This window comes from Numenius arquata, chromosome 16 (genome assembly GCF_964106895.1).
Source record: "Numenius arquata chromosome 16, bNumArq3.hap1.1, whole genome shotgun sequence".
NCBI classification, from domain to species: domain Eukaryota; kingdom Metazoa; phylum Chordata; class Aves; order Charadriiformes; family Scolopacidae; genus Numenius; species Numenius arquata.
Genome location: NC_133591.1, coordinates 10,585,971 through 10,610,855, shown reverse-complemented (window position 1 = coordinate 10,610,855; position 24,885 = coordinate 10,585,971). Strand labels below are relative to the sequence as shown.

The following is a 24,885-nucleotide window of genomic DNA, read 5'->3' as shown; positions in this document are numbered from 1 at the left end:
TGCAGGGAGGGCGAAGAATGGCAGAACAGTGATCTCTCAGAACAACCAGCACCACAAAAAATTAAGAGGCAAGCCCAAGAGGTTTACTGTTTTATCCAGTATATGTAATTACCAAACTAACTTCCGCAATCAGGACTTTGAGCTCCGAAGTTGATAGGAGTGACCCCGGCAGGCTGGCTCACGGGGACAGTCTCATCTACAGCTCAGAGGTGTCTCATCTAGAGATCAGGGGTTTCTCAGAAGCTGAGCTACTGTCCAGCGAGCGTTACCTGTTCGTTTACAGCATAAGGTTATGAGCCAGCTAGATTAAAAGGTCATCTTGTTTAAGGCAGAGCACTGTTGTGATAATCGGCCCTGTGTAGTGTGACTTTTTGGTTTTCTACAGTTCTAGACAATCCTAATGAAAACTGATGGAATTGCTCAATTTTTTGCTGGGGTAATTGCTTGGCCTTCACTGCTGCTAATGCAGACAATATTGGCAGGAGGAGCAGTGTGTACAACCCTGCCAGGAATAGGGCTGGAAGCAGATTTCTAGGAGAGAGACTAAGGAGAGACCCAACCAGAGAGGGGACAGGGCACAGTGGGGTGGCTGCTTGTGGTGGTAAGCGCTAATACAGACAGTCCCTTCAAATCCAGGAAAGCAGAAGAAGTAACCCTGGAAAACTGCTAGATTCCAGGGTGAATTTACAGAAAGACATAATCTTGTAAACAGAAGGAATGATCATGAGTTTGTCTCTGAAACAAAGGCAGCGGAGGTATTCAGCCACCTTGCAAACCTCGGGTGCAAGCCCACCACTGCCCGATTGCTGGGAATCTTGCCTCCAGGTAAAATGCCATTTAGGATCCATTTTTCTATTCCTCTCTCATTCCTTCAAATACTAAGGATCTCTTCTAATTCCAAGGGAAAAAAACCCCATGTGACAAGAAACCAGCATATCAGAAAGCCTCCAAAAGGAAAAGAGAAGACCCAACTATCAGATGTCCACAATTACAACCGGACATGGGGCTGTCACAAACATCTTTAATGATACACATTGTCCTTCGCTCTCGATGGTTCACCATGTGAATGGCAGATTGTTCACAGCCTCCCAGAGTTTTTAAACTAAAGACATTTGTTTTATTGTTCCTGTCTTGGAGCGGGCAATTAAAATGCTTGTAGGGGGATGAACATACAACCAAGAGAGGGCAGCACAGCAGCAAGTGCTCTCAAACAGGCTCAAGCTTTAGAAAATCATGGTAGTTTTTTCCCCTCCTGCAGACATTTGCACGTGTCATCATCCACTTAGCAATTCCACTCTCAAAATTATCCGAAAAATCAACCACTTCCCATTTAAAATTTAACTCAGTTGTGAACAATATTTTCTGAATAAAACATCAGTAAAACCGTATTATTCAGCTACCGTTTGGGAAGAAAAGAGGGGTGGGAATAAACAGGTGCCTGTTTCTAATATTTCTGGTTCATCAAAAGCGAGGGCCTTCAGTCAGGTCTCTGGTCTTTATAGAGAACATAATCACAAAACAGAATTTCCTGCTAATACAAGCTGAAGTATACGATAGAAATCTCTTTGCAGACGGGGAATTCAAAGATCTCCCTAGGCTCTGGACTAAATCAGTAGTATCTAGAACTGAAACCTTAGTGAAAATTATCACCAGAATGCATCAGGTTATGGTAGTACTGGAAAGAAAAGAAGCGATTTGATCAGCAAGAGACGCCATTCCTGAATTGTTTACTCATTTTGTCTTATTCCTTAACAGGAAGCGTTGTTGGGCGAGGATTTCTGGGTAAGGTTCAAGGGAAACAAGTACTTATGAATGGAAACATGCAGAGATATATATTCCACCAGTTTCTGCATCCTTTACAATTGGCTATTTTCAACTGAAGAAATTAGAAATGGTTAGATTCTCTGTTTTACCTCATAAATTGTGCTGCAGTACAAAAGGGGTTTGTATTTGAGCTACAGCTAACCAGAAATAAAGACAGCCAAGAAAAAGAGCCCAAAAGCTCCAAAACAACTTTCTGCCCTTTTATTGTGATGCACATGTTGCTCAATGCCACAAAATCTCTCTTATTACTTCAGCTGCACAGGGTGACTTACTTGGTGAACTTCCATCCAAAACAGTCTCAGAAGAACATGTCTAGATTTATTCCCCCTCTGCATTTTCTAGGAGAAATGTGGATTGCTATTACAGTATTGTTGCAGAAAAATCAACTTGATTACTGTCGTATTTCAAGAAATCACTGTGAATGCATTCTTTCAGTGTATTCCCTATATAATATTGCCAGAGTACATTAGGTAGTCAGTTATTCGAAGGCTGTGGCCGCCCTCAGCTTTCTGAAGTTGCTTGGTCTTTACTGCACCAATCTCCAAGAACAGCCCCTGCCATGTGTACTGGCAGACCGAGCACCAACGAAATCCAGGCTTGCAGAAATGAAGAGTAGTGATTAAACTGAAGAATTATGAAGATTCACAGTTGTAGGTTAATATGAGGAAACTTCTCACCGGAACCTAAAGGCACATAGAAGTGTGGAATGTACATGGACAGCCAAGCGCTAAGAAACTTAAAAAAAAATCAATGTCTTTTTTCACTTTTATGACTGCCTGTAGTTTTGTGCTTTATTTGTCTGTGCAGCCACGTGCTGGGAAGGTGAGGATCAGGCACGCTTTGCAGTGCTTCCCACTTGAGAAGGAGCTGCAAATGTTAAAAACACATGAAAACAACGCTCATCCTATAGTTCTCTAATATTCCCAGTTTGCAGACTGGCTCAATTTCTGTCAGGAAATACCATTCGTGTCTCTACCATTTCTGAGAAGACTGACACTGAAATAAAACCCAGATGCACATGTTAAGTGACCCTGCAGGGCCTCAGCCTTTTGTATAAATTCAGTGTTTCAGGTCTTAAACCTTCCCCAGCTTCCACCCCCAAAGATACAGGAAAGGCCTGGTGAGGGGTTGGGGGAACCACTCTGCAATTTCCATGTTAGAATTACAGTGCTCTTTCCAGTTAAACGTAGAACTGGACGTCAGAGAAGTTGTTAAAAAAAAAAAAGGGCAGGAAAAATGGTAAGATAGGTTAATTCATTTCAACATCTTCATCAACACAGGTGCCAGATGCTCTTTCAGCTGCGGATCAATTTGAATGTTGCTCAGTTCTTTGATATTGAGGATCATCTCATGGGCTTGGAAGAAAAGCTCTTTTCCCACAGCATCCTCTACCCGCCTGCGCCACTCCTTCAGCCTCGGTCTGTCTTCAAAGATGTCACAACCAACTCCAACAGGCTGCAGAAAGGGGGAAAGAGCAACAGTGAGGCACTGGGCAGTCACTTCTTCACCCAGACAATAGGCACCAAAAGTGTACCTGCAGGTACAGGTAGAGGAAAAAAATGAAGGTGAGCTCACAGAGGAGCACTAGGAAGGAGGGAAATCTCTGGTCGGGTGCATCTGTCTGGGGGACACAGAAGCGGGCCTGTATTTTAAAGGGCATTTGCAAGTCAATTCCTGAGTGCCAGAACAGCTGTTATGAGCAGCAGAGATACCACTTCTTGTGAGTGATTTTCAGCTACAGCATTGAAGACGTGGTGGGCTGACAGTTCCAGGGACAACTGCACGGTCTGCAGTCCAGGGTGCTGTATTATATAGCAAAACCGCAGCACAAAACACTAAGCGTTTAATTGAACTGATGTCTTAGTTGACATAATCTAACCCCCTTCTCCTTTCTGCCTGTGCCACTCTCTGGAACACCATTCTGTAGAGAAACTGAACTGCTGGTTTTCAGTCTCTGGGATATAGAACTGGGAGAAAGAACCACTTCTGGGCTGCAGGATCCAGGCCCTAACTGTCTGGCAGAGAACAACCAGTTTGTAACAGATTTAATTTGATTGCCTGTCTGAGATTCAGACTTGCATCTTCTAGACATTGCATGGGCAAGCACCATCCGAAGAAGAATATTCTTGTATGATAAAAATACTCCTATATCGTTTTCTTATTTCATCAGACCTGTCCGCCATTGCTCCTCACTTTTATATATTACTTCCTTCTCTGGAGATCGAAAATGAAGTCATGATAAAGGATTAAGAAATATTGTTGGGAGAAGAGAAACAAAAGAGATCTGTTGCAGCCAGCTTTTTTTTTTTTTTTTTTTTTTTGTAACTGGTTTTCTGAACCCACTCCCATATTCTCCTCATTGTATTAGGCCAGTTCTGTTGAGATATGCCCTCGCTCCTCTTTCTAGTGAAGTGTTACCACATGCTGCACCCCTCCCTGCCCAGCAGCATCTCTTTTCCCTTGAGCCAAGACTTCCTCACCACACTCCAGCACTCACTTGCATCAGCTCCACAATGGCCACAAGATCCGCCAGAGAGATCTCGCTCCCAATGATAAAAGCCTTGTCCTGCAGAAACCTCTCCTCAAATTGCTTCAGGGAAGTGGACAGCCCCTCCATAACCTCCTGGAGCTTCTCAGATGGCAGTGGCTGCCCTGTGAAGAGGGGAATCAGCACCTGAGGAGAGAAAGGACTTGAGAGTACAGTTGGCCATCTTCCACCGGATGGTAGTTATTCAAGTTACACCCCATGATCTACTCATGACTGTCAGTGATCCTGCAGCAAACCCACAGGAGGGGATCATTCTAGAGCTTCATGGACCGCTGCAGTTCCACGTAGCTCATGGACAGAGAGCACCCAGGCAGTCCCGAGTGGCTGATCTACCATGACAGTAACCTCCAGCTAATGGGCAGCAACGTGCAGAACGAAATCAAGGATTCATCTCATTTTGTGCCTGGCAGTTGTGCCCTCCCAATCCATCTTGATGGGTTACAAAAGAAAAACAGGCAACGGCTCCAGGGAAGACAAATCTCTGCCCCAGTCACCCCAGCTATGTCCTCGGTTTCAACAGCCTGCCCAGATGGGTCAGCAGGCTGCCTGCCCACCAGCCACCCCTGCTATCCACCCGGTTGTGTAACTGGGTGCTGGAGACAGGCAGGCAGCTGCCTGTCCTGCAGGGTGAGGGGCATAGTGGTGGCTGTGGCAGGGAGCGTAGGAGGGACTGGAATGCATCAATACTGGCTGGAGAGGCAGGAAATGGCTTCCTTTGCGTGACGGCAGCTGGCAAGGCTGGGAGTGGGTGAGCACCAGCCTTTCTGTGGCCTCCCAAGCATCATTCTTTAAACCACTAAAAATTTTTCCAGAGCGATCATGTAAGTGTGGTCCTTGTCTCCATGGGCTTGCTGGCAGAGGGGGTAGTTGCCCTTCTGCAAGATTTGTCACCAGTCACAGAGGTCTACACACTGTTGGAGCCCGCAGTATTTCACGACTATGCTGTCTTCACCTACCACAGCTAAAGAAATAGAGTTTACTTAGAGAAGCAAAATTAAAGATAAATTTCCATCAGTGGGAGTGGATGTTATTTCTACTTACTGCTAGTATATTCATCTATTCAAGTTGAGATTGCTTAATCCAAGCCAGGTTTTCTGCCAAATACATGTGGAATCTATTTAATCATACAATTTGTGGCCAGTTCTCTTCCTAAGTGGTTCCAATGATGCATGATGGGATCTCCGGGTATAATCACTTGAAACAGCATCTTCTTCCTTTTCTGTATCTCGGGGCAGTCTATCTTCTCCCATGTCTAGCTAATATGCCTCCTGCTACATGGTGGCTTTATACATTTCCCTATTTTCAACTATTCTGAGGACCTTTTCTGTATCTGGGTTATCTAATCATCAGCAGCAATGAGTTGGATTTCTTTCCTTTGGAGCACTGCAATAACAGCCTGCAGAGACTGGAAGAAACTGCTTCTTGTATGAATCTGACTCATAATTGAATTGCTTCTCTGTGCTCTCTAGCCAAAAATTCCAACGTCAATAAATCAAAAAGCTAAATGAGTCCTGATATGCTTTGTTAGGAACAAACAAGGGCAAACTATACACAGGAAGAGTGAAGTTCTTACCTGTTTACTGGCAACCCTGTTTTAATCTGAAATTCCATACCACAGCTGTACTTGCAGGGTTATATTTCCAGTGGGGCCTCTCTAAGGACAGTTGCATTAACTGTCTGATGAGTTGGCTAGAAATAAGTGTCCAGCAAAATCATCTGATACTAAATGATTTTCTGCCCAAGGGTGATTCTGTTAATTTTGCTAAATGTAAATTGATCTGACCACACTGAAAAAGAAATTCTGCCATTCTTTCTATCTATCCCCAAGCCCATTTCAGAGAAGTACTGAAGTGTGCTGGAAGCAGAATCCTCCTTCTGGATTTCCAACCTGATGGGGCTGCAGAGACTTGCTGTATGATGAATGCAAGCCTTTCTGCTTCCAGCAACAAAACACGCTTGCCAAAGAAGCAAAACTTTTGCCTATGTGGACACTCTGCACAGCTGTGCAGTGAGGGGGAGGCACTTGGAAGCAATTTCCATCATACCCAATCTATTATATTTTCGTTCCCAAATCCTGGCAATGGAAGTCTGCTGGGCTTTGAGACCTTCTGTACCAGACCTACTTTAAGGAAAAAAACCAAAATGTCCAAAGCTGCTTTTGCCAGATCCTGATGTTGAGCAATTAGGAACACCTCCCTCTCTGACAGCTCCTCTCAGCTAGGGAAAGCCTAGGTTTGTTATTTCAGTGTGACAAACTCTCTCCGAGTTGGGGCTTCTCAAATGCTCAATATTCTGCCAGGAAAACATCACTTTACTTGCATCTTAATATTCGGTCTCCTTACCTTGATCCACATGGTCTTAGGAGCATTAGCCCGGATGTTAGCGTGATGCCATGAGAGGTATTCATCTACCTGGGCCCGTTTTTGTATGTCTGATGGGTACCAGTGGTCAGGAGTGTTGTACTTTCGACTCAGATACAGCAGAATGGCAGTGCTGCTCAGACATTAACAAGAGACAAGAAAGGGGTCAGGGAGACCTATGATGCAGAATGCTTTTGCCTAAACTCCCTCTCCTGCCCCTTCTGAACTTGCTGCTTCCACTAAAAAACATTCAGATCAGGATTTCCAGTGGAGTCTAGGCACCATATATAGGCACCTAATTCATGGTGACATCAGAGATGACACTTAATCACTTCACTTCCTATGAAAACTTCAAGCTGCTGGAAAATCACAGCACTGTTCTACGATGCAGAGTACTGCTGGACAGTACTGGGGTAAACCCACGATAAACCTCCATAATCACCTACCAGCAATGTTAACCCCACTTGTTCCTCAAACGTTCTGACCCATCTCTCTGAGACTAGTGCATGTTTCTGCGCTTGTGTACTAAATGAAACTCTCTAGTGGGTTATGTTGCCTTTTCATCAGATCTGTCCCTAGCTTGCAGCTTCCATTGAAGTCAGTGGAAGTCCCAGCAAGGAGAACCCACAGAATCTTTTCGTGTTTGTCTAGAAGCTTATACTTTCACTAATTGGCAGGAGAAGTCAAATGGAAAAATATCTTAGTCATCTGCAATAATATGTAGGCTGTTACTACAAAAAGAAATGCCACAGAAAATCCTGTGCTGACAAAACAGAAGAAAATGCAGACCCTCCTACTATGCTGATACTACTATAGTTCAATTATTTCAGTATAATGACACCATTAACCAGTCTCCATATTAATCTTACAGTGTAAAACCTAAATTTTACCTCTGTAGGTGTTCACTTCACCTTTACGACTAATTCAGATAAACAAAATTTTTTCCTAGGGTAAAAGGGATTTTTATAAGCTTTAAACATTTCCCAGAAACGTTTATAATCCCATTTTGAGCTAAGTGCATTCAGGGTAAGATCAAGAAGTTAAGTCAGCTCATTTGTTTACATTCTGAAAGATAATTCAAACAGAAAATGGGAACAGAACAAATGAGGTTATACTATTAAAAATATGTTCATAAATTCTGTGATCCTTAATCGTTCAGCAGGAATGACATCTCCCAAATGCTGTGCAGATTACTGGTACCCAAGGAAGTCTAAGGACTGAGTTCTTACCATTCTGCTAGAGTGAAGTCTCCATCCTTTAGTGCTGGTACTTTCTTCAAGAGGCTGACTTTGCCAGCCCCTTCACTATTTGATGGCCCTGAGAACACGAACAGACAAGTCAGAGGTTAGAACTGTATCTGCCAGTAACGGATAAATGAAATACCTGTAGCCAACTGGGCAATCAGTGAACTGTGTTAGGTTTTCCCTACGTGGTCATATTTCACAACTAAAAAGTAATGAAATTCAAGAGTCAGCATAAAAGCTATCTGCAGAGGGCAGTCGGCTCAGGCCTGGCACGTGGCATGGCGCAATTCACATTTCTATACAGGAATTTTGTTCCTTGATTCAGGTACATAACTTACTGAAAAATCACGCTTTAGGAGGTACTCAGATACCATGCTGAAGGTGCCCGTATTGAAAACACTATTGCAGGTAACCAGGAACAGCTAACTGACGTGAGAACAGTGTGTCCTACGGTTTTAGAGACTGGGAGGCGGGGGGAAGACAGAAGTTAGGATTGAAGACAACTGAGCAGCTAAAAAGTACTTAATATTTACCAAGGAAGGAGGGGTGGAAAGGCTGAGTTTGCACGCAGAGCACCCTAAGGAGGGCACATGGTTGCTGCTATTCCTGCTTCTGTTCCCACAGGCAACACCAAAACAAACTGATTTTCCTGCAGTTTTTAAACGTGGCTGTCTCTGGCTAGGATAGAGTTATGATGGAAAGCAACTGAAAAGCCTTGTGCCCGCAGAGATCACTGCAGTGGCTAATGAATCAAAGAGAACTCGGCTGGCTTTTAGGCACATGGAGAAAAGTCGTTTTCCTGTTTATTTGTCTCTGAAGAGCAGAGGGAATTGAGCGCTTACAAAGAAAGCAAATGCTGTCAACAGAGCTGATCCCTCGGCAGACACGCAGCTGAGGATGTTTCCAGAGTTTTTGCTGGGATGGGAAAAATATGAATGCCAGCAATACAACTGCAGGATCACAAAATCATTCGTTCTGGCACAGTGGATATCTGCTAGAGGGAGGGAAGCTCAAACACAGAGGGAAGCTCTATCCTGCATTACTCCTAGCTCTGTTACTCCTGGCACTGCATGTGAACCTACCTCCATCAGGAAAATGCAGGAGGAAGACACTATCCCATAAGAGTTTAAACTCCACAGTCCCTTGGAGTCTGGAGGCATTAACAGCTGACTATCTAACCAGGTTTTCAGTTTCCCACTGCAGGCACTGGACTTGCCAGTCAGCAGTTAAATGCCAGGGAATTGTATAAAAGTCCAGGAACACCTACATAAGAAAAGGTGTGAGGAGTTTGTTTGCTTTGCTTGTTTTAAGTGCTGTCTAGAAGGAGACATGACATTTAGGGTGCAAATTCTGATCAAATCAGCATGACCAGCAGGAGGTCTTGTACAAAAATCCCTTTGTTAAAAAAAAAAAAAAAGGGCCATTAACTAACAGAGCCTGATCCACATCCCCAAGAGCTACTTGCCCCCATTCAGGAGGCAGTGGCAGTGTCTGCTTTACTGGACAAACATGCAGCAGGAAATAATCTCCAAGAAATAAAACCAGCCTTTGGACCATCAAATTTATTTGCAGTTGGCTTTGGGAAGGGGTGGGAGAAAGGAAGGTTGGTGCATTACACATTACAGACTACTTTCCCAATATTGATTTCACATAGTGAGACAAATCAATCAGCGCAAACGTTACCACCCTGTTCTCCTTTCTGCTGACTAGCTTCTGCCTTTCTTCTTTGAGATGTGTTTTTTAAAATTCTGGTGTAAGTAGCTTCAGCAGGGACTAAGGTTCACATCCATCTGCTGTCTGAGGGGATTCAAACCCACATGTCCCATCTCACAGGGAAATGTCTCTGGCTACCTGCAGTGACAGTGGCCTCCAGCTTAGCTGGGTAAGAGGTTTCATGTGCCCAGCAGAACCAGGCAGCACTGTCAGGAGAGGTAGGAAGAAAGGGCTTCTTAAGAATAAGAGCCAGACAGAAAGTGCAAGTTAAGCCTAATAAGTGAGAAACTTGAATATTAAAAAAAAAAAAAAAAATCTCAAAAATCAAGCCAGCATGCAAAGTACAAGGACAAGGTGCCTTATGCCCATGATTTATATCATAAAAACAGTAAGGCAAATTTGTGTAAATCTACTGTCATGCAAGGAGTTGCTCTGGGAAGGTGCTTGGTCCTGTGCTTTTAAAATGGCTCCGAAGGCCAGTGGTCATCACACACCCAGCTCTGGTGAGATCTGTAGAGTTCAGGTGGTCTTTGGAAAAATGCAGCAGAAAGTTGCAAGTCAGTAACGTTTACAACTAATAAGCCGTCAATTCTCGGACCTAGCTGTCTGGTTGTTCTGCTGTCTCTGTTTATTATCCAAGGTAGCCAAGTTGAGAAACAACGATATGAGAAGTAAGCAGTGAGTGAGGGCAGCCTGAATCAGATTTCAGCCTGCTTTCATTGTGCAGCAGTCCTAGCAGGAATACTGAACATATTAGTCCCCTGAAGGGACAAACTTGTCATTACAAGAGGTTGGAGAGTAGGTCAGTGTCTGTTACACAGTCTGCACCGCAGCCCAGAGATGGCACCTTATTTGCTTTGGCTTGTACAGGGTTTTTGTGTATAGACATAAAAGACCTGTGCCAAGAATGCCACTGACCTTCAAACTGGTAAAAGCCTTGGTGTGAACACTCACTCAATGTTTCTTCATTAGGACTGACTGCTTATTGTATTAAAATAGAGACCAATATTTGTATTTGCCATTTAGCAGACTTTAAGCTTGTGCCTCTCTTCCAGCAAGCAGAGCTAGCCTTTTTGTTTAGGTGGCCCATCTTTATCATTCCTGTGACGTTGACTTGACTTACAGTGCTGTTTAACATAAGTTGCATCTGGTGTAATTAGTTCTTGATGTCCTCCAAGGATATATATACACACACACACACTGTGCGTATTTCTGGGCTTTGAGGAATAACTTTGAGGAATAACTTTATAGCAGTGTATACACTGTCAAAAAGCAGGGCAGGCTGCACACAGGAGGAATTCTTAAGCATAAATCATAGTGCAGGGAAGGAGATTTACTGGTGGATAAAAAGAGCAGTGGACAAGATTTTACTGAAGTAGAAAGGAAAAAAAAAATCAGTCTATTTGACAATCATGTCCCTGCCTAATCATCTCCACAGCCAAGGATTTCCAAGTACTATGCTTTGCCTTAGGCAAAAAAGTAACAATTTACTAGGAAAATGCAGTATGTAAATGGGCAATAGTCATCTTACACAGTTGGACAAGACTGAACAGCTGAGTGCTTCTGCTAAGTACACCGTCCCCAGAGCACTCCTCGGCTGTCACTGTGACTAAGTTACTAGAAATGGCTGGAGGAACATTCCTTGGGGATCCACAAAAATAGATGCAGCACAGCCATGAGACTGCCCTGGGGATAAGAGCTGCGTGGGCAAACCATTGTATTCAGGCCCCTCAGCAGAGCATGTATTTCAAATGCTCAGGTTATCCGAGGAGCTAGTCCTTCCCTCACAATGGGCCAAGCAGAGCTTCCAGGGGCTGGGATTCGGCTCTGGAGTGCAAGTCTGAGCAGGATTGACCTGTTTCACCCTCCCAGGGCAGGATGGGACCCTGTCTTGAGAGGACACCTGGGTGCGACCCTAGAAAATCCTCCTCCAAGCTCTGCACCTCTGCATCCCTCTCATAAATGTGTGATCTCCCACTTCCACTAGCTCCAGCATTTTTCTGGTTGCCAGATTCAAGGGTTTCCTCCTTCAGCTGAGACTGAACGTCCCCAAACATGGGCTGACGTCGCCTCAGCAGGGAGAGGACCCTCCACTGATCGGACATCTCCACCGATCTGGGTCAGACCGAATTGAAGCTGGCGATGGGAACGGTCCCCACGGGCACAATAGCTCCTCCGTTCCCAGAGAAGCAGCAGCGGTGGGATGCTGTCCAGAGAGCCGAGCTGGAGGGGCGACGGCCGGCCTCCTGCTCCTCCACTGAGGAGGTCAAGGGGTTCCTCTGGGGGCCATGACAGCAACACGCACACACCGCCCCCCGGGCTGCACCATGCGGGGCCGGAGCGACGGGACCCCTTGCCCCGAGGGACCCTGTCAGCGCCCGGGGGCTCAGCCCGGCCCCGGCCCCCTCAGCCCCCTCCCGGGGATCGCCTTACAGGCCCGGGGGCCTGCGTCCTCTCCGCCCGTGGAGTCGCCGCCAGCTACGGGAACGGGCCCGGCCTGACAGGACGGCCGGCCGCCCCGGGTGCCCGCTGCGGGGGGACCCTCCCCTCACCGCCCCTCACCTGCGCGGGGCTGCTCCGCGCCGCTCCCCGCCGCCGGCTTCTTCCCCAGCACCGAGTCTGCCAAGAGCCAAGAGAAGGGCGCTGAGCCCACGGCCCCCGGCGGGCTGCGGCCCGCCCCGGCCCGGCCGCCCGCCGCCCACCACCGCCTCCGGGGCAGCTCGGGGCCGGCGGGCGGGCGGTCGTGCCCGTCCCACCTTTGAAGAGCTCCACGTGCTTGAACTCGAAGGGGATGTTGTTGCTCCGGGCGAAGATGTAGATGGAGCGGCAGGGCTGCGAGAGCAGGTCCAGGTACAGCTCCAGACCCATCCTGCCGCCGCCCGGCCCGACCCGGCCCGCGGGGAGGCTGCCGCGGCTCTGTCCGCCGGCCGCCCGGAGCCGCCCCGCACGGGCAGGCGGGGGCCGAGCCGTGAGCGGGCGGGAGGTGCCCTCCCCCGGGCTGCGGCGGGCGGGGGACGTGCCCGCGGCGGGCGGCGGCGGCCCTGAGGGGAGGTGGCGGCCCTGAGGGGAGGCGGCGGCGGGGCGGCGGCTGCGCGGGGCTCCGGCCTCCCCTGGTGCAGGCGGGGGCCGTGGGGGTAGCGGGGTCCGCGCCTCCGGGGGGGTTTCAGAGCTAAAGTCTCCTGCGGGGCCCGGACGGGAAAATGCTGGAGGAGCCCGGCAGAGCCTTCCCCGCAGCGGCAGGGGCTGCGGGGCACGGCAGGAGCCGGGGGGGGTGTGTGCGTCAGGGTTCCCCATCCCACGAGGGTTGGCAGCCCTGGCCATGCTGGGGCTGGCACTGTGCCTGTAGGCCTGCTTCAGGAGAAGGTGGTAAAGTGCGAGTAATGGTAATTAACAAATAACGGTAAAGTACCAGCGTCAAAAGAGAGGCTGGTACTGAGCGCTGAGGGAGCAGGGGCTGTCGTTCCCATCCACAGCCGTGGCCGACACAGGAGCCCGCTCTCCCGCAGCATCCCGCCGCGGCTCTCACAAGGTAAAGGCTGGTTTTTGTAACACGTCCCTGCAAGGATGTGTCACGCCCTTGTGGGACATCTCTAAACCAGCGTTAATCTCGCAGCGCTGGATCTCAGTATGGTTTTCAGTGCAGAAGGTGATTGTTTGGTCACTGTAGTCTGCCCAGCGCTGTGAGGTGGCACCCTGAGTGCCAGTGAAGCGTGGAGGACTTCTCTGCAGGCATTACCTCTGCATACTCACAGTCAAATGACTTTCCTTTCTCCCTGGTATTTGTCATTTCAGATTTCTACGCAAGCGGAGGAGAACTAAAGGAGCTCAGAGTGAATACAAGCCCTTGCACGGAGCCCACAGCGTTTCACAGCTGTGTGATTCAGGGAAGGTGACATGGCTGAGCACAGGGACTTCTGGGACTCTGGAAGATAAAGCGGCTGAACCACTCAGAGCAAAGTCACCCCCAGTCAAACCCACCTCGGCTCAGCTGACACCTTTTTATCAGTGCTGTGCCAGAGAGCCTTTATGTCACAAACAAATCCTTGGAAAGAGCCACAGGAACCTCAGGGAGAGGGAACTGGAGGATCAGTTGCTCTTTTACTTGTGAAAGGATCGTGACAAAGGGTGGTGAAAAGGTTTGGATGCTGAGCCGGCAGCTCATTGACTGGATAAATTACGAACTGGAACACTTTCAGGTGCTTCATTTTATACCACTTTGCCAAGACTTCAGCTCTGAGAACTTGTTAGGAATGGGGATTATTGTTAGACTGGTCAGTCTGCCAGCATCTGGTGAACAAGCTGCATCTCAACATGAAGTATTGAGTTCGCTGCACCACGCACCTATTTTCAGAGTGATTTTTCAGATTTAGAACTGCACAATAAGATTTTTTTCAGTTTCTTGGGCCAGAATAGGGAGAGGGGCTGCGTACACACAGACTTCAGCTCCCCTGCAGTACAGGTTACCCTCTAGAGTGCCTGCACGCAGCACCAACACGCTGGAGATGAAGGTTCGTAGAGTATTGTGGCAGGTGCTTGAGGTCACGTCAAACTACTTTAGTGCAAAGGAATCTTAAGTGCTAAGGGAGTGGGGGAAAGGAGCGTGAATGTGGCTCTGCACAGGTAATGGCCTGAGAACTCTTTGTACTTCAAAATGGTTGCATGTCCCTACTCTGAGGTAACACGGAGAATTGTTCATTGATCTCAGCAGTGGGTAGCAAGATTAGCAGTGTGGGTTTGCTTTGCTCCTTTATTTATGGTTCAATTGATCCATTAGTCCTATCTGGACTTGAAAGATCTTTTCATGTGCCTCCTGGAAACATTCCTTCCTTAAGGTTTTCTCCAATTTGCTGCCTGCACTGCACAGCCCACACAACCAAAGAGTTTGAAAGCGGTATTTCTATCTGGCCGTGTTAGATGGCATTTGACTATATTATTCCTGGGTCTAGGCTAGGGCTTCTAGCACTGTATTTTCATTTGGGTCCATCACCTCAAAGGCTGTTTTTCTTCCATACTTTTGTCTATGAGCTTTTTGGAAACAGAAAAAAATGCAGTAAGTTTTGCAGAAATCGTTTAGAAAAGGTCTCAGAATGTGTGTCTGTTTTTTAAACATTCCTCCCATTTTGTGTATCCCAGCTTCATTTTACTCTAGAAATCACAGGCTCTCACCTATTTCCAAATAGCCCCTGGCAAAAATTGAGGAAATTGAATTAGAATAGCACATGAAACTGTCACTGGAGGTGTAACCTCTCTCCATATTTGGGTGAAGGGGAGTGGATACTGAACAGACCTTGCACTGAAGCGAGCAAAACTCTTGCACAACCTGTTGGGTTTTGCCAGGTAGCTCCTGGGGCTTTGAATCTCGGAGCTGGAGCCAGCCAAGATCAAATGACACAAATTAACAAAATGGGGGAGGTGGAGGGACAGCAAAAAGCAAAGTACAAGGACTAGATGCCTTATCTCCGTGATTTGGAGCAAAAAAAAACAAGCAAGGCAGATTCGTCTGTTGTAGAACTCTGTTGCCATCCAAGGAGTTACTCTGGGGAGGTGCTTTATCCTGCATGTGTAGAAGGGCCCAAAATGCCACCAGTCATTGCACCCACAGCTTCACTGGGAGAGTGAACCTACCGTTCAGATGGGCTTAGAGCAGAGAAAACTGTGGGGAAAACAATTTAAAATCTTCTCCTGGTGCTACGACCGTGCTGGAGAGAGATGGTAGCCAATCTGTGTGTTTATCCTTTGCGACGCTGCCAGCAGAGGAGCACCAGAACACAGCTCTGAACATAGTTCTAACTTGTTTTTGAAGGCAGCCATCCTTGCAAGAGCACACAATGGGTGATGCTTAAGAAACTTGTGCCTTATTCAAACAAGCAGAAAATTGGCTCAAGACTCTCTTACAAGGAGCTGTTGTGCTGCAAGTATCGTAAATAAGAAAAAAAAAGAAAAAGACACTTTATTTGCTTTGGCTCAGGCAATAAGCACAGCATTTTGCGTGCACAGCGGCCCTACCTTGAGATTTCTGCAGGGAGATGTGTATCAAGCAGGGCTTTGCTACCCAGCCCAGTCTGAGGCCTGTCAAGATTAGCGCTCTACAGATTACACTCTTGGTTTTGACATTTTCTCTGCTCTGCTTCTACTTGAACAGAAGCTGCGGGAGGAATTTATTGTGCTGGTAGGAGGAGGTTTGCGCTCTACAAAAAAGGGAGAAGTTGGAGGTCAGGAATCTGGAAGTTTGTCAAAGTAGAAACGTGGTAACAGGAGAGCATGCAGCGAGGTTGGGCAGCTATGGTGAGGTAGCAAAGAAGGACCTGTTTTATTCCAGTGGCGCACAGAAGCCCAGCTGGTGGCTGTGGTAAGCTGCAGGTTACAGAGGGAAGGAAGTGGTTGGTGGTACAGCATAAACAGGCCATTTTCTTTAAGCTTAGCACTGCAGGCAAGCTGCTACGGCCGAGCAGCAGCGCCTGCAGGGGTTGCTGCTCAGGCATCAACCATGCAAGCACTCTCAGGGCGAGAAGAAAGCTGCTGGCTGGAGTGCAATAGGATCTCCTCAACAAACGTACCAATAAAAAATTGGGTAAGAAGACAAATATCTCCACCTGTGCCAGCAGTGAAACTGAAAGAGTTTTGGGGCAAATCTGGTTTTTCACTGCTGATATTTAGGGTTTCCTGCAGGTTGAAAGAATGGAAAGTAAAAAGGACCAGCCTGCTTGGCTGCTTTAGTCTAGCCCAGAGGGATGTGCGTTGCAAGCTGTGGTTCATGGTGCCCCTTTGCACTAAAGGGCAGGTTTACTCAGGAAATAAATACAGAAGAGTCAGCTGGCTCAATCCCCAAAACCAGTATTTCCAGGTGAAAGGATGTGCGAGACTGGTTTTCCAAACACTGTAATGACTTGCATTAAGATGACTGATACCTCACACCCAGTGTACTATGCAGCAATCTCTGTGGATGGTGTAACCAGCCAGTAGGGACAAACGGACTTCCAGATACAACCAGAACTTAACAAGGAGGGAAAAGCCAGTTCTGCAAACTGGAACCCTCCTAATGGCTCACACCTGGAAGTGGAAGGTCACAGGGACAGGAGAGGACAGGAAGGGGTACAAAGGGACCCAGACAGGAGGTTGTGAAGGAAGCTGCACAGGCGTGGAGGATGAATCAGCGGCCGCTTCCTTCTAAATCCTGATTGCAAATCCAAACAGAGCTACAACATGTGGCAAGTGTAACCATTATGTTTACTGGAAAATCTCATGCGACAGAAGAGTAGTGGAACATTAACCGTATTTGAGGCATTACTCAGCTCACACACTTTGTGCTCCGGTCACCCCGGGGCTGGCCAACACAGCTCCCTCTGCTACCAGTGCTGGCCCAGCCAGGGCAGCACTCCTCACTGGAGAGAGCCTGGCTTGCACAGCTTCCATTGAACTGACAAAGCTGCTCTGGGGAAAGGACAAGAGCACCGATACGTTTGCAGAGGGAGACCCTGTGGTTGGCCGCAGCTTCACCTACAAAAGAAGCTTTTCTCAGCACTGCAGGCAGTTCTTTGTAAAGTATGGTATGAGTCTATGGCACAGCCCCCCTGCTCCTAGGTGCTGTGTCCCTTTGCTCCCACAGGTGACGCAGCAGCCTCTAGTGGCCAGGTGCTCTAAGAGAGCCCTGGCAGGGTCCCCACCAAGGGCTGGGTCCTGACCTGTCTCTTTACTAAAGAGCAAAAATCTTCCAGCTGAGCTTGTTGCAAAGTGAAAGCCATTTTCCGTGATTTTTCTCCATGTTTCAGACAGCTCTGCTCTGCCATACCCTCAGGAAACCTTTGCCTCTCTATAGTGCTGTGACCTGGAAAACTCAAAACAGGGATGGAAGGGGCGGTTCCGACTGGCCCTAGCTCCCACTGAATCACCTCTGTCCTCAAGCAGATCCAGTGGTGGTGAAGCAAGATAGAAAATCCTATAGGGCTACAGCTCACATACCTGTAGTGGACGAGAGGGGAAAGCACCTCACTGTGGTCTGTTTAAAATGTAGTTTTCTTCCCTTATAAATTGCAGAAAGGCTGTGTTTGAAGTGCATTTTGTGGAATGGCGTCTCCATATGATTTTTAGAAGAAATGCTGAAATACTACAAAAAGCCTGAACAAGTCCATTTAATTAAAGTATAACCCCCTAATTCTGGCTGGCTTGCTTTAGGAGCTGGTGCTTGAAATGCTCCAGCAGTTCGGGTGCAATCTTATCAGCGGTCAAGTTCTGGATGTTCAAAATCCCTTCATGGGCTTCCTGGAAGAGCTGCTTCCCCACCGCTTCTTCCACCCGCCTGCGCCACTCTGCTAACTTGGGCCTCTCCTCAAAGAGGTCATAGCCAGCACCTACAGGCTGCAGAGAGAGAGAGCAAGAGAACCCAGGAGTGAGTCAAACACCGCATTTGCCAGTGATGGGACCGGACTGAAGCACGGCTGTGCTTTTGGCTCAAGGCAGCAGACAGCTGTCACGTTAGGTGGAGTTCGTCTCTGGTTCTTAGCTAGTAGGAAACAAGTGTTGTCATCCTCAGCAGCTGCCGTCCCCTGGGACGTGCAGCGGAAGAGCACTGCCATGGCTAAACCAGGAACTGCCTAATGCAGAACACAGAGGTCCATACACCCCAAAACATCTCTTCCAAATATCTCTACTTTCTCTGCCTAATTTGTAATTTATCTTTTTTTTTGGAGGAATTTTGTCCATACTTCTATAGAGAGAACTGTCTCAAAGTAGATCACAGAATCATGGAATTGTTGGAGTTGGAAGGGACCTTCTAGAGATCATCTAGTCCAACTCCCCTGCCAAAGCAGGATTGCCCAGAGCACATCACTCAGGACTGCATCCAGGCGGGTCTTGAAGATCTCCAGAGAAGGGGACTCCACAACCTCCCTGGGCAGCCTGTTCCAGTGCTCTGGCACCCTCACCATAAAGAAGTTCTTCCTCATATTTGAATGGAACTTCCTGTGTTCCAGCTTGTGCCTGTTGCCCCTCGACCTGTCACTGGGAACTGCTGGAAAGAGTCCGGCTCCATCCTCCCTTAACCCACCCTTCAGATACTTATAAGCATTAATAAGGTCTCCCCTCAGCCTTCTCTCCTCCAGGCTAAAGAGTCCCAGCTCTCTCAGCCTTTCCTGATAAGGGAGATGCTCCAATCCCTTAATCATCTTTGTTGCCCTACGCTGGACTCTCTCCAGTAGTTCCCTGTCTCTCTTGAACTGGGGAGCCCAGAACTGGACGCAGTATTCCAGTTGTGGCCTCACCAGTGCAGAGTAGAGGGGATGTTCACTAGCAAACTCAATTTATGGTCAAAGTCAAAAAGGAACAAGATTTAACTCCACTAAGGAGTTAACTGCAGTGAGAAAGATCTGCCGCTGAAGAGTTGCTGGTGCAGCAGTCACACCTTGGCCTGGCCTGCCCACAAACCAGCTTACACATCCAGCAGCGCTGGGGTTGATGCTCACCTGCATGAGCTCCACCAGTGCTACAAGGTCTGCCAGGGAGACCTCGCTGCCTGCAATGAAGGGCTTGTCCTGCAAGAACTTCTCCTCAAACTGCTTCAGGACAACGTTCAGCTCTTCGGTAACACCTTCTAGTTTCTTTGGAGAAAGTGGCTGGCCTGTGAGGAGAGGCAGCAGCACCTGGCAGGGAGAAGAAACAAGTTGCTTCTTACATATTTCCTTCCAAACTTAGTCCACACCCTCCCACTGCCTTCTTCTAAGGATCCCTCCACACACGTGAATGAGTGGTACTGCTAATCTCCTTTGGCAGATTAACATTAATGTCACTCATTAATTCCTGCCTGTCCTTGTCTCCTCCCTAGAAAATCTGAAATTTCAGCCACGAGAGTCTCCTCTCAAGGGAAGGCTGCATCATCTACAAGCAACTGCATTTTGTTTTCCACTGAGAGGATGGTTCTTTCCATGAAGCTGGGCAGAAGGCAGTGAGCTGTGTCTGGCTGCTCACCCAAGACGAATTTTCTCTGGATCTCAGCACACGCACACAGCTGTGGCTGCAGCATGAAGTATTTGGGCCACTTCAGTTGGGTTTGGCTGAGCAGTCAAATCAATTCCAGATCTAGTTTTGATCCTGTCTGTCACCCGGCTTGTACATTTGCTTAGAAGGACCCTGTACACAAGAGGTACTTCCTGGGCTGTTGCACTCACAGCTCTTAGCACTTAGGTTTTGGTATATAATGGTCTTACCTTAGTTAAGAACAACTTGCTCCCCTTCCCACGAATGTTGACGTGCTGCCATGACAGGTACTCATCAACCCTAGCCCTTTTCTGCAGGTCAGATGGATACCAGTGGTCAGGAGTCTTGAATTTCCGGGCCAGGTACAGGAGGATTGCGATGCTGCCCAGAGAGCAAGGCAGACCGGTGAGCTGAGCATCTGAGATTAAAGCACCTTATCCTTCCTTCTTCCCCCAAATTCTGCACTGCTGGATCAGCAGCAATGCTGATCTGAGTCAGGCAGAAGTGCGGGAGACACAACTGCCAGGGATGCACAGCATGTGAGTTTGTGCTGGCCTGAGCAGCTGGTTGTGGACAGCAGTTATCTGAATCCACCAGCCCAGCGAGACAGATGTGGCCTGCTGGTATGGTTACTCCATCAACGTTTTTGAGCAGATATGAGCCACAGAATGAGTTTATAGCAAATCCGAGCTTTGTATTGCCTGGTGAACCAGCGGAGAGTGCCTCACGTCAGATTTACTGCACTGAACTGCAGCCTCCAGCTGAAGGCAGAGAGCAGGAGGACACATGGACAGGTAGTTTGGCATAGAAACATGGCCTACAGGCAAGCTAGCTCTAAGCAGCAGCTCACAGATTTTTCCACAATCAATGCTGTTTGAGTTGCTTATATAAGAAAGGTTCTCTTGAGACATGGGTTTATTTTACGTACAAGTGGAACAGATAAGAGGGAGGCAAACAGCTACCTGGGCTGGAGTCCCAGTAGAGACCAAACAGTGCATCGTCAGAATCTAAGCATTAGGATAAACAATACTGCAGCAGGGGTTGGAGTGTATTTGAGCCTTACCTCTCTGCTAAGGTGAAAGAACCATCCTTTAGCGCGGGCACCTTCATCAGGATGTTCACCTTCCGGAATTCCTCTGTCCTGTGCTGGCCTGAGGAGGGAAATGAGAAGTTCTACTTGGCAGTGATGCTCAGGACCGGTCTGCAAACACCTGAGGAGGCTGTGGGGACCACCTGGCCTCAAGTTCCTCATTTTGATTGCACAAATACAGTCTTGTGTAAGTTGTGTAAGTTTCTAAGTCATCAAAAAGCGCTGCAGGGTGAATATGGGGTTTGCCCTATCCTATCAGCTTACTTGCTCATTGCCTGCATACCAAAACAACCTCTCAGCAAAGGTCAGAATGGTTAAGAGTCCTTTCATACCATTGTCAAGTCAGGGCTCTATCAACTCTAAGTTTGTGTCTGGAGGTACCTGTCCTGTACAAACCCAGAATGAACAACGAGCTCCTTGGAGGAAAGAGATCTCAGTATCAGAAACATGAACCACAGTGACAGTGAGAAAGTGAGGTGTTTGGGGTTTTTTTTGTTTGGTTATAGTTGTGTGGTTTTTTGTGGTTTGTTTTTTTTTTTGTTTGGTTGGGTTTTTTTTTCCTGGAAGATAATGTAATTGATATTCAACTCTCTTTTTAATCCTCAGATGAAAACAGATTTTTGTGATTCCATATTCCATGGATACTTCATTACAGATCTCTCCATCAGCTCTTTATGTGGGTTTTGCATATCCTTTATCAGAGCAAATATGGATTGAATTTGCTTTTAAGCTACCTCTCAGCACCTTCCCGAAAGGTAGGCAGAGTGAACATGACAGGAGAAGATGCTTTTGTTCATCTGAGGTCTCAGTGTACTCCGTTATGTTTGAAACCAGTCCCAGGACCTTGTTTTACGTGACTTGTTCGCGCCAGCCTTTTCCAGCCCCTGGCTTCAGTCACATGTGTGTACCTCTGTATTCAGGTTTCTCTAATGTCTAACCCCGTGCCATGTCCTGCTGTGTGAGTCATCCGAGAATCTCTGTGCCAGAGGAGATGCTCTGGAAATGGCTTAAGTTTTCCCAGTACTTGGCAAACCTGATTTGTGACTATTCCCCTGCCACTTGGCTCACAGCCCATCTCCCGCACTCCCTTTAAAAAAGACACTGGGATTTCCTACATGTGGTGTGCAGATTCCAGGCCCTCTGGTGTCCCTGGAGTGTCGTGTGATTTCTATTTGTTCTCACTCTTTCCACCCATTGCCTTGAAACCTACCTTACTGGAGGCCCAAGAGCTTTCTGAGGGCACACGTTTAAGCCACCAGCTCAGATCTGAGTATATGTTTCCTCACCTGGTCCTTACGGACCATGCAGTGATGGGTCCTTGGAACGTATTCCCGAGTGAGTGTGCATTCGGGGGCTGGTGTGGCCATACCTGTCTGCTGAGCAGCTGGATGCTGAGCTAACCAGCTGCAGGTACCCAGAGTGCTTCCCTATGGCACAGGAGGTGAGCACACGCTGCAGGTATGGGATGCACCTCTAGCATTCCCCTAAGCCAAATTACTCATCTTAAATCCATTGACCAAAAGCAAATGCTGATGCCCTGGGGCACAGATCACTGGGAAACCGTGATTTAATTAACTTTCCTTCCTCTCAGTTTCCTGAAACCTGTATTTCAGTTGTTCTGTTCTCATTGACACTCTTACTGCTTGCCTGCCAGTCTCCTCTCCTTTGCACGAATGCCTCACCACAACAGTTTATTTATTGGGAAATAAGGGGAAGGACACAAGATGAGCCTGCCCCCAGCTACAAAAAATGGCAATTTTTTTTTATACTGAGGCAGGTCGGAAGAAAGCTGCAGTACGGTACAATCAGTGTGCAGGGGAACACCCAGAGACTAAACCACAACACGACTGAGTCACAGGCTGGAGCCTCTTTTGTTCCTTTACGAATTTCAGCCCCAAGAGCCTTCTCATCTATCATTGCTTTTAAGTATTACTTACCGAGGTGTTTTTATGCCCAATACATTACCCTAATCTCGAAACCAGCAGAGCGCTGCAAAAGATTGAAGGGCAGCTTTTACCAGCTTCAGTTACAGAGAAAGAAGAGACAGATCTTTGGGCATCCTTTGGTGAAAACACACGGTAACCTCTTGGGCAGGCTCCTACCAAGTATTGTTTGGCTTTAATACAAAGTGAACCACCTTCCCTTCTTCATTTCTCAGCATGCAGATCCCTGGTGGCTGCGCTGCCTCACTCCACTGCCTTCACAATCCTGCCCTCAACCCTCTCAAAATAACCTGACCACAAACAGCTGGACCCGATGAACCCCCAAAGGGGTGGCTGGCTGTCGTGCCACCTGTACACGAAGGGACATCGGCGGGCTCTGGGCATGAGGATCCTTCCCAAGGGGCTGTTAACCCCCTGCTAAAAGGAGGAGAAAAGCTGCTCTGCAGCAACCGCTGCTGCTTACTGGAGCGCAAAGTTTTCTAAGGAAGTTGAATTTGAGAGCAAGAACCGCACACCTCAGCTGCCCTCACCCATACGTGAATGTCCCATCTCTGTTTCTTTTTGTTTCCCGTCTAAATGGGGAATAGCCTCACAGCACATCCTGAGCGCTTCTTCTCAGAAAAGTGGTCCTTTTTTTCAGAGAGACCCATTTTCTGCTGGAGTAGGGCCGATATGAGAGATTATCACAAACCTCTGCAGAGTCCCATTTGCTGCAGAGGAGCGCGGGCACCGAGACTTACTTAAGTCTTACTTATTACTTAAAAATTAGAGTTTCTTTAGAGAATTAGGTCCTGTTTTCGTCTTGACATCAGAGCCCTCTGCAGCTGGCGGGCCACCCCACCCTCTCGCACCGATGGGGACGATTGAGCAACCCGGTCCCACCCGTGGCACGGCCCAAGAGGGGGCGGCTGGTAACAAGCAGTTTGCCCGGGGGCGGCGAGGGGAGCCCGGGGTCGCAGCGGGGCTGGGGACGGCAGAACGGGGAGCAGCTGGGCTCGCCCGGGGACCGCGGAGGAACACCCCTCCCCCCCAAGCCCCGCCATCCCCCGGCCCCGTTCACCCTTCATCAGCTCCACCCGCTTGAACTCGAAGGGGATGTTGTTGCTCCGGGCGAAGATGTAGAGCGCCCGGCAGGGCTGCGAGAGCAGGTCCAGGTACAGCTCCAGACCCATCCTGCCGCCGCCTGTCCCCTCCGGTCCCGTCCCGTCCCGTCCCGTCCGCCCCGCGGTCCCGGGAGGAGCGGCACCGGGCCCGTCCCCGGGGGCGGAGAGCAGCGCCCCCGCCCCGCCCCGCTCCGCCTTCCCCGTTAAGAGCTCCGGGCCGGCAGCGGGGCTTCGCCCGACGGACACCCTGGCGAAGAGCAGGAGCGCCCCGGCCCCGGAGTGGTGTCAAAAGGCGGGGGACGATGGCAGTTTTCCAGGACAATGTTCAACCCAGGCTCTGCCACCTCATGTTTGAACTTGAGCTTGTCTTAATAACTGCCCTTAATAACTTAACGATAGGGAAAACCAAAGCTAGGCTGATGGGACGCAGGTTATCACAAGGTAAATCACAGAATGGTAGGGGTTGGAAGGGACCTTCAGAGATCATCTAGTCCAACCCCCTGCCAGAATAGGTTCATCTAGAGCAGGCTGGTCAGGAATGCGTCCAGGTGAGTTCTGAGTATCTCCAGAGAAGGAGACTCCACAGCCTCTATGGGCAGCCTGTTCCAGTGCTCCATCACCCTCAAAGTTTTTCATGTTCAGATGGAATTTCCTGTGTTCATTGCCCCTTGTCCTTTCACCGGGCACCACTGAAAAAGTCTGGCCCCATCCTCTTGCCCACCCGTCCTTTAGCTATTGATAAGCACTGATGAGATCCCCTCTCCAACTTCTCCAGGCTAAGCAGACCCAGGTCTCTCAGCCTTTCCTTGCATTACTCATGGGAGCTCACACCTCTTGCCCGAGAAGACTTTCCACTTCTGCTACTCTGACACCAGCCCAGGTACCTGTGCTATGCAAAAACTGCTCGAGAGAAAGAGAGTAGTCACACCGTAGGAAGACACATGCTACTTCACTGGTATAAAACCACCCCACATTGCTTCTATCTTTAGAAGATGCAACCACCCCTCCTGACACTCATCCCCTCCAACATTCCCAGCCCTTTGTTTTGCTCCAATAATGCGTTGCTAATGCTGGTGTATGTTTGTTTTATA

General features: G+C 48.3%; 2 protein-coding genes across 4 annotated transcripts; both read right to left on the bottom strand.

The window, feature by feature from the left end:
- Positions 1–1,008: 1,008 nt before the first annotated feature.
- On the bottom strand, positions 1,009–12,639 carry LOC141472458 (glutathione S-transferase theta-1). 3 transcript variants are annotated; one of them, XM_074159530.1, is made up of 10 exons: positions 12,446–12,557; positions 12,256–12,308; positions 12,178–12,186; positions 10,934–10,951; positions 10,518–10,536; positions 8,390–8,398; positions 7,962–8,049; positions 6,715–6,865; positions 4,322–4,498; positions 1,009–3,279 (listed from the first exon to the last, which is right to left on the bottom strand). In XM_074159530.1, the coding sequence occupies exons 1-10, from the start codon at positions 12,555–12,557 to the stop codon at positions 3,079–3,081; spliced, it is 837 nt and encodes a 278-aa protein (XP_074015631.1). In that variant the 3' UTR covers positions 1,009–3,078. The 3 variants fall into 3 exon arrangements, with proteins under 3 accessions (XP_074015631.1, XP_074015632.1, XP_074015633.1); XM_074159531.1 differs by lacking the exons at positions 8,390–8,398; positions 10,518–10,536; positions 10,934–10,951; positions 12,178–12,186 and having other exon boundaries at positions 12,252–12,308; positions 12,446–12,616; XM_074159532.1 differs by lacking the exons at positions 8,390–8,398; positions 10,518–10,536; positions 10,934–10,951; positions 12,178–12,186; positions 12,256–12,308 and having other exon boundaries at positions 12,446–12,639.
- A 4,255-nt stretch (positions 12,640–16,894) lies between these two features.
- On the bottom strand, positions 16,895–23,915 carry LOC141472457 (glutathione S-transferase theta-1-like). Its single transcript, XM_074159529.1, has 5 exons — positions 23,752–23,915; positions 20,722–20,809; positions 19,889–20,039; positions 19,148–19,324; positions 16,895–18,044 (listed from the first exon to the last, which is right to left on the bottom strand). Exons 1-5 carry the CDS (start codon positions 23,861–23,863, stop codon positions 17,838–17,840), a joined length of 735 nt encoding a protein of 244 aa, XP_074015630.1. The 5' UTR covers positions 23,864–23,915; the 3' UTR covers positions 16,895–17,837.
- Between the last annotated feature and the right edge of the window lie 970 nt (positions 23,916–24,885).

What these genes read in the sequence shown, in the direction of transcription:
- LOC141472458 (XM_074159530.1), bottom strand. Translation starts at nt 12,557, where the DNA reads ATGGGTCTGGAGCTGTACCTGGACCTGCTCTCGCAGCCCTGCCGCTCC. An exon ending in CTAAGACCATGTGGATCAAG is followed by an intron (nt 4,499 to 6,714) that starts GTAAGGAGACCG and finishes TTCTCTCCTCAG; the next exon opens with GTGCTGATTCCCCTCTTCAC. An exon ending in CCATTGTGGAGCTGATGCAA is followed by an intron (nt 3,280 to 4,321) that starts GTGAGTGCTGGA and finishes CCCTTTCTGCAG; the next exon opens with CCTGTTGGAGTTGGTTGTGA.
- LOC141472457 (XM_074159529.1), bottom strand. Translation starts at nt 23,863, where the DNA reads ATGGGTCTGGAGCTGTACCTGGACCTGCTCTCGCAGCCCTGCCGGGCG. An exon ending in GCGGGTGGAGCTGATGAAGG is followed by an intron (nt 20,810 to 23,751) that starts GTGAACGGGGCC and finishes TTCCCTCCTCAG; the next exon opens with GCCAGCACAGGACAGAGGAA. An exon ending in GCAAGTTGTTCTTAACTAAG is followed by an intron (nt 19,325 to 19,888) that starts GTAAGACCATTA and finishes TCTCCCTGCCAG; the next exon opens with GTGCTGCTGCCTCTCCTCAC.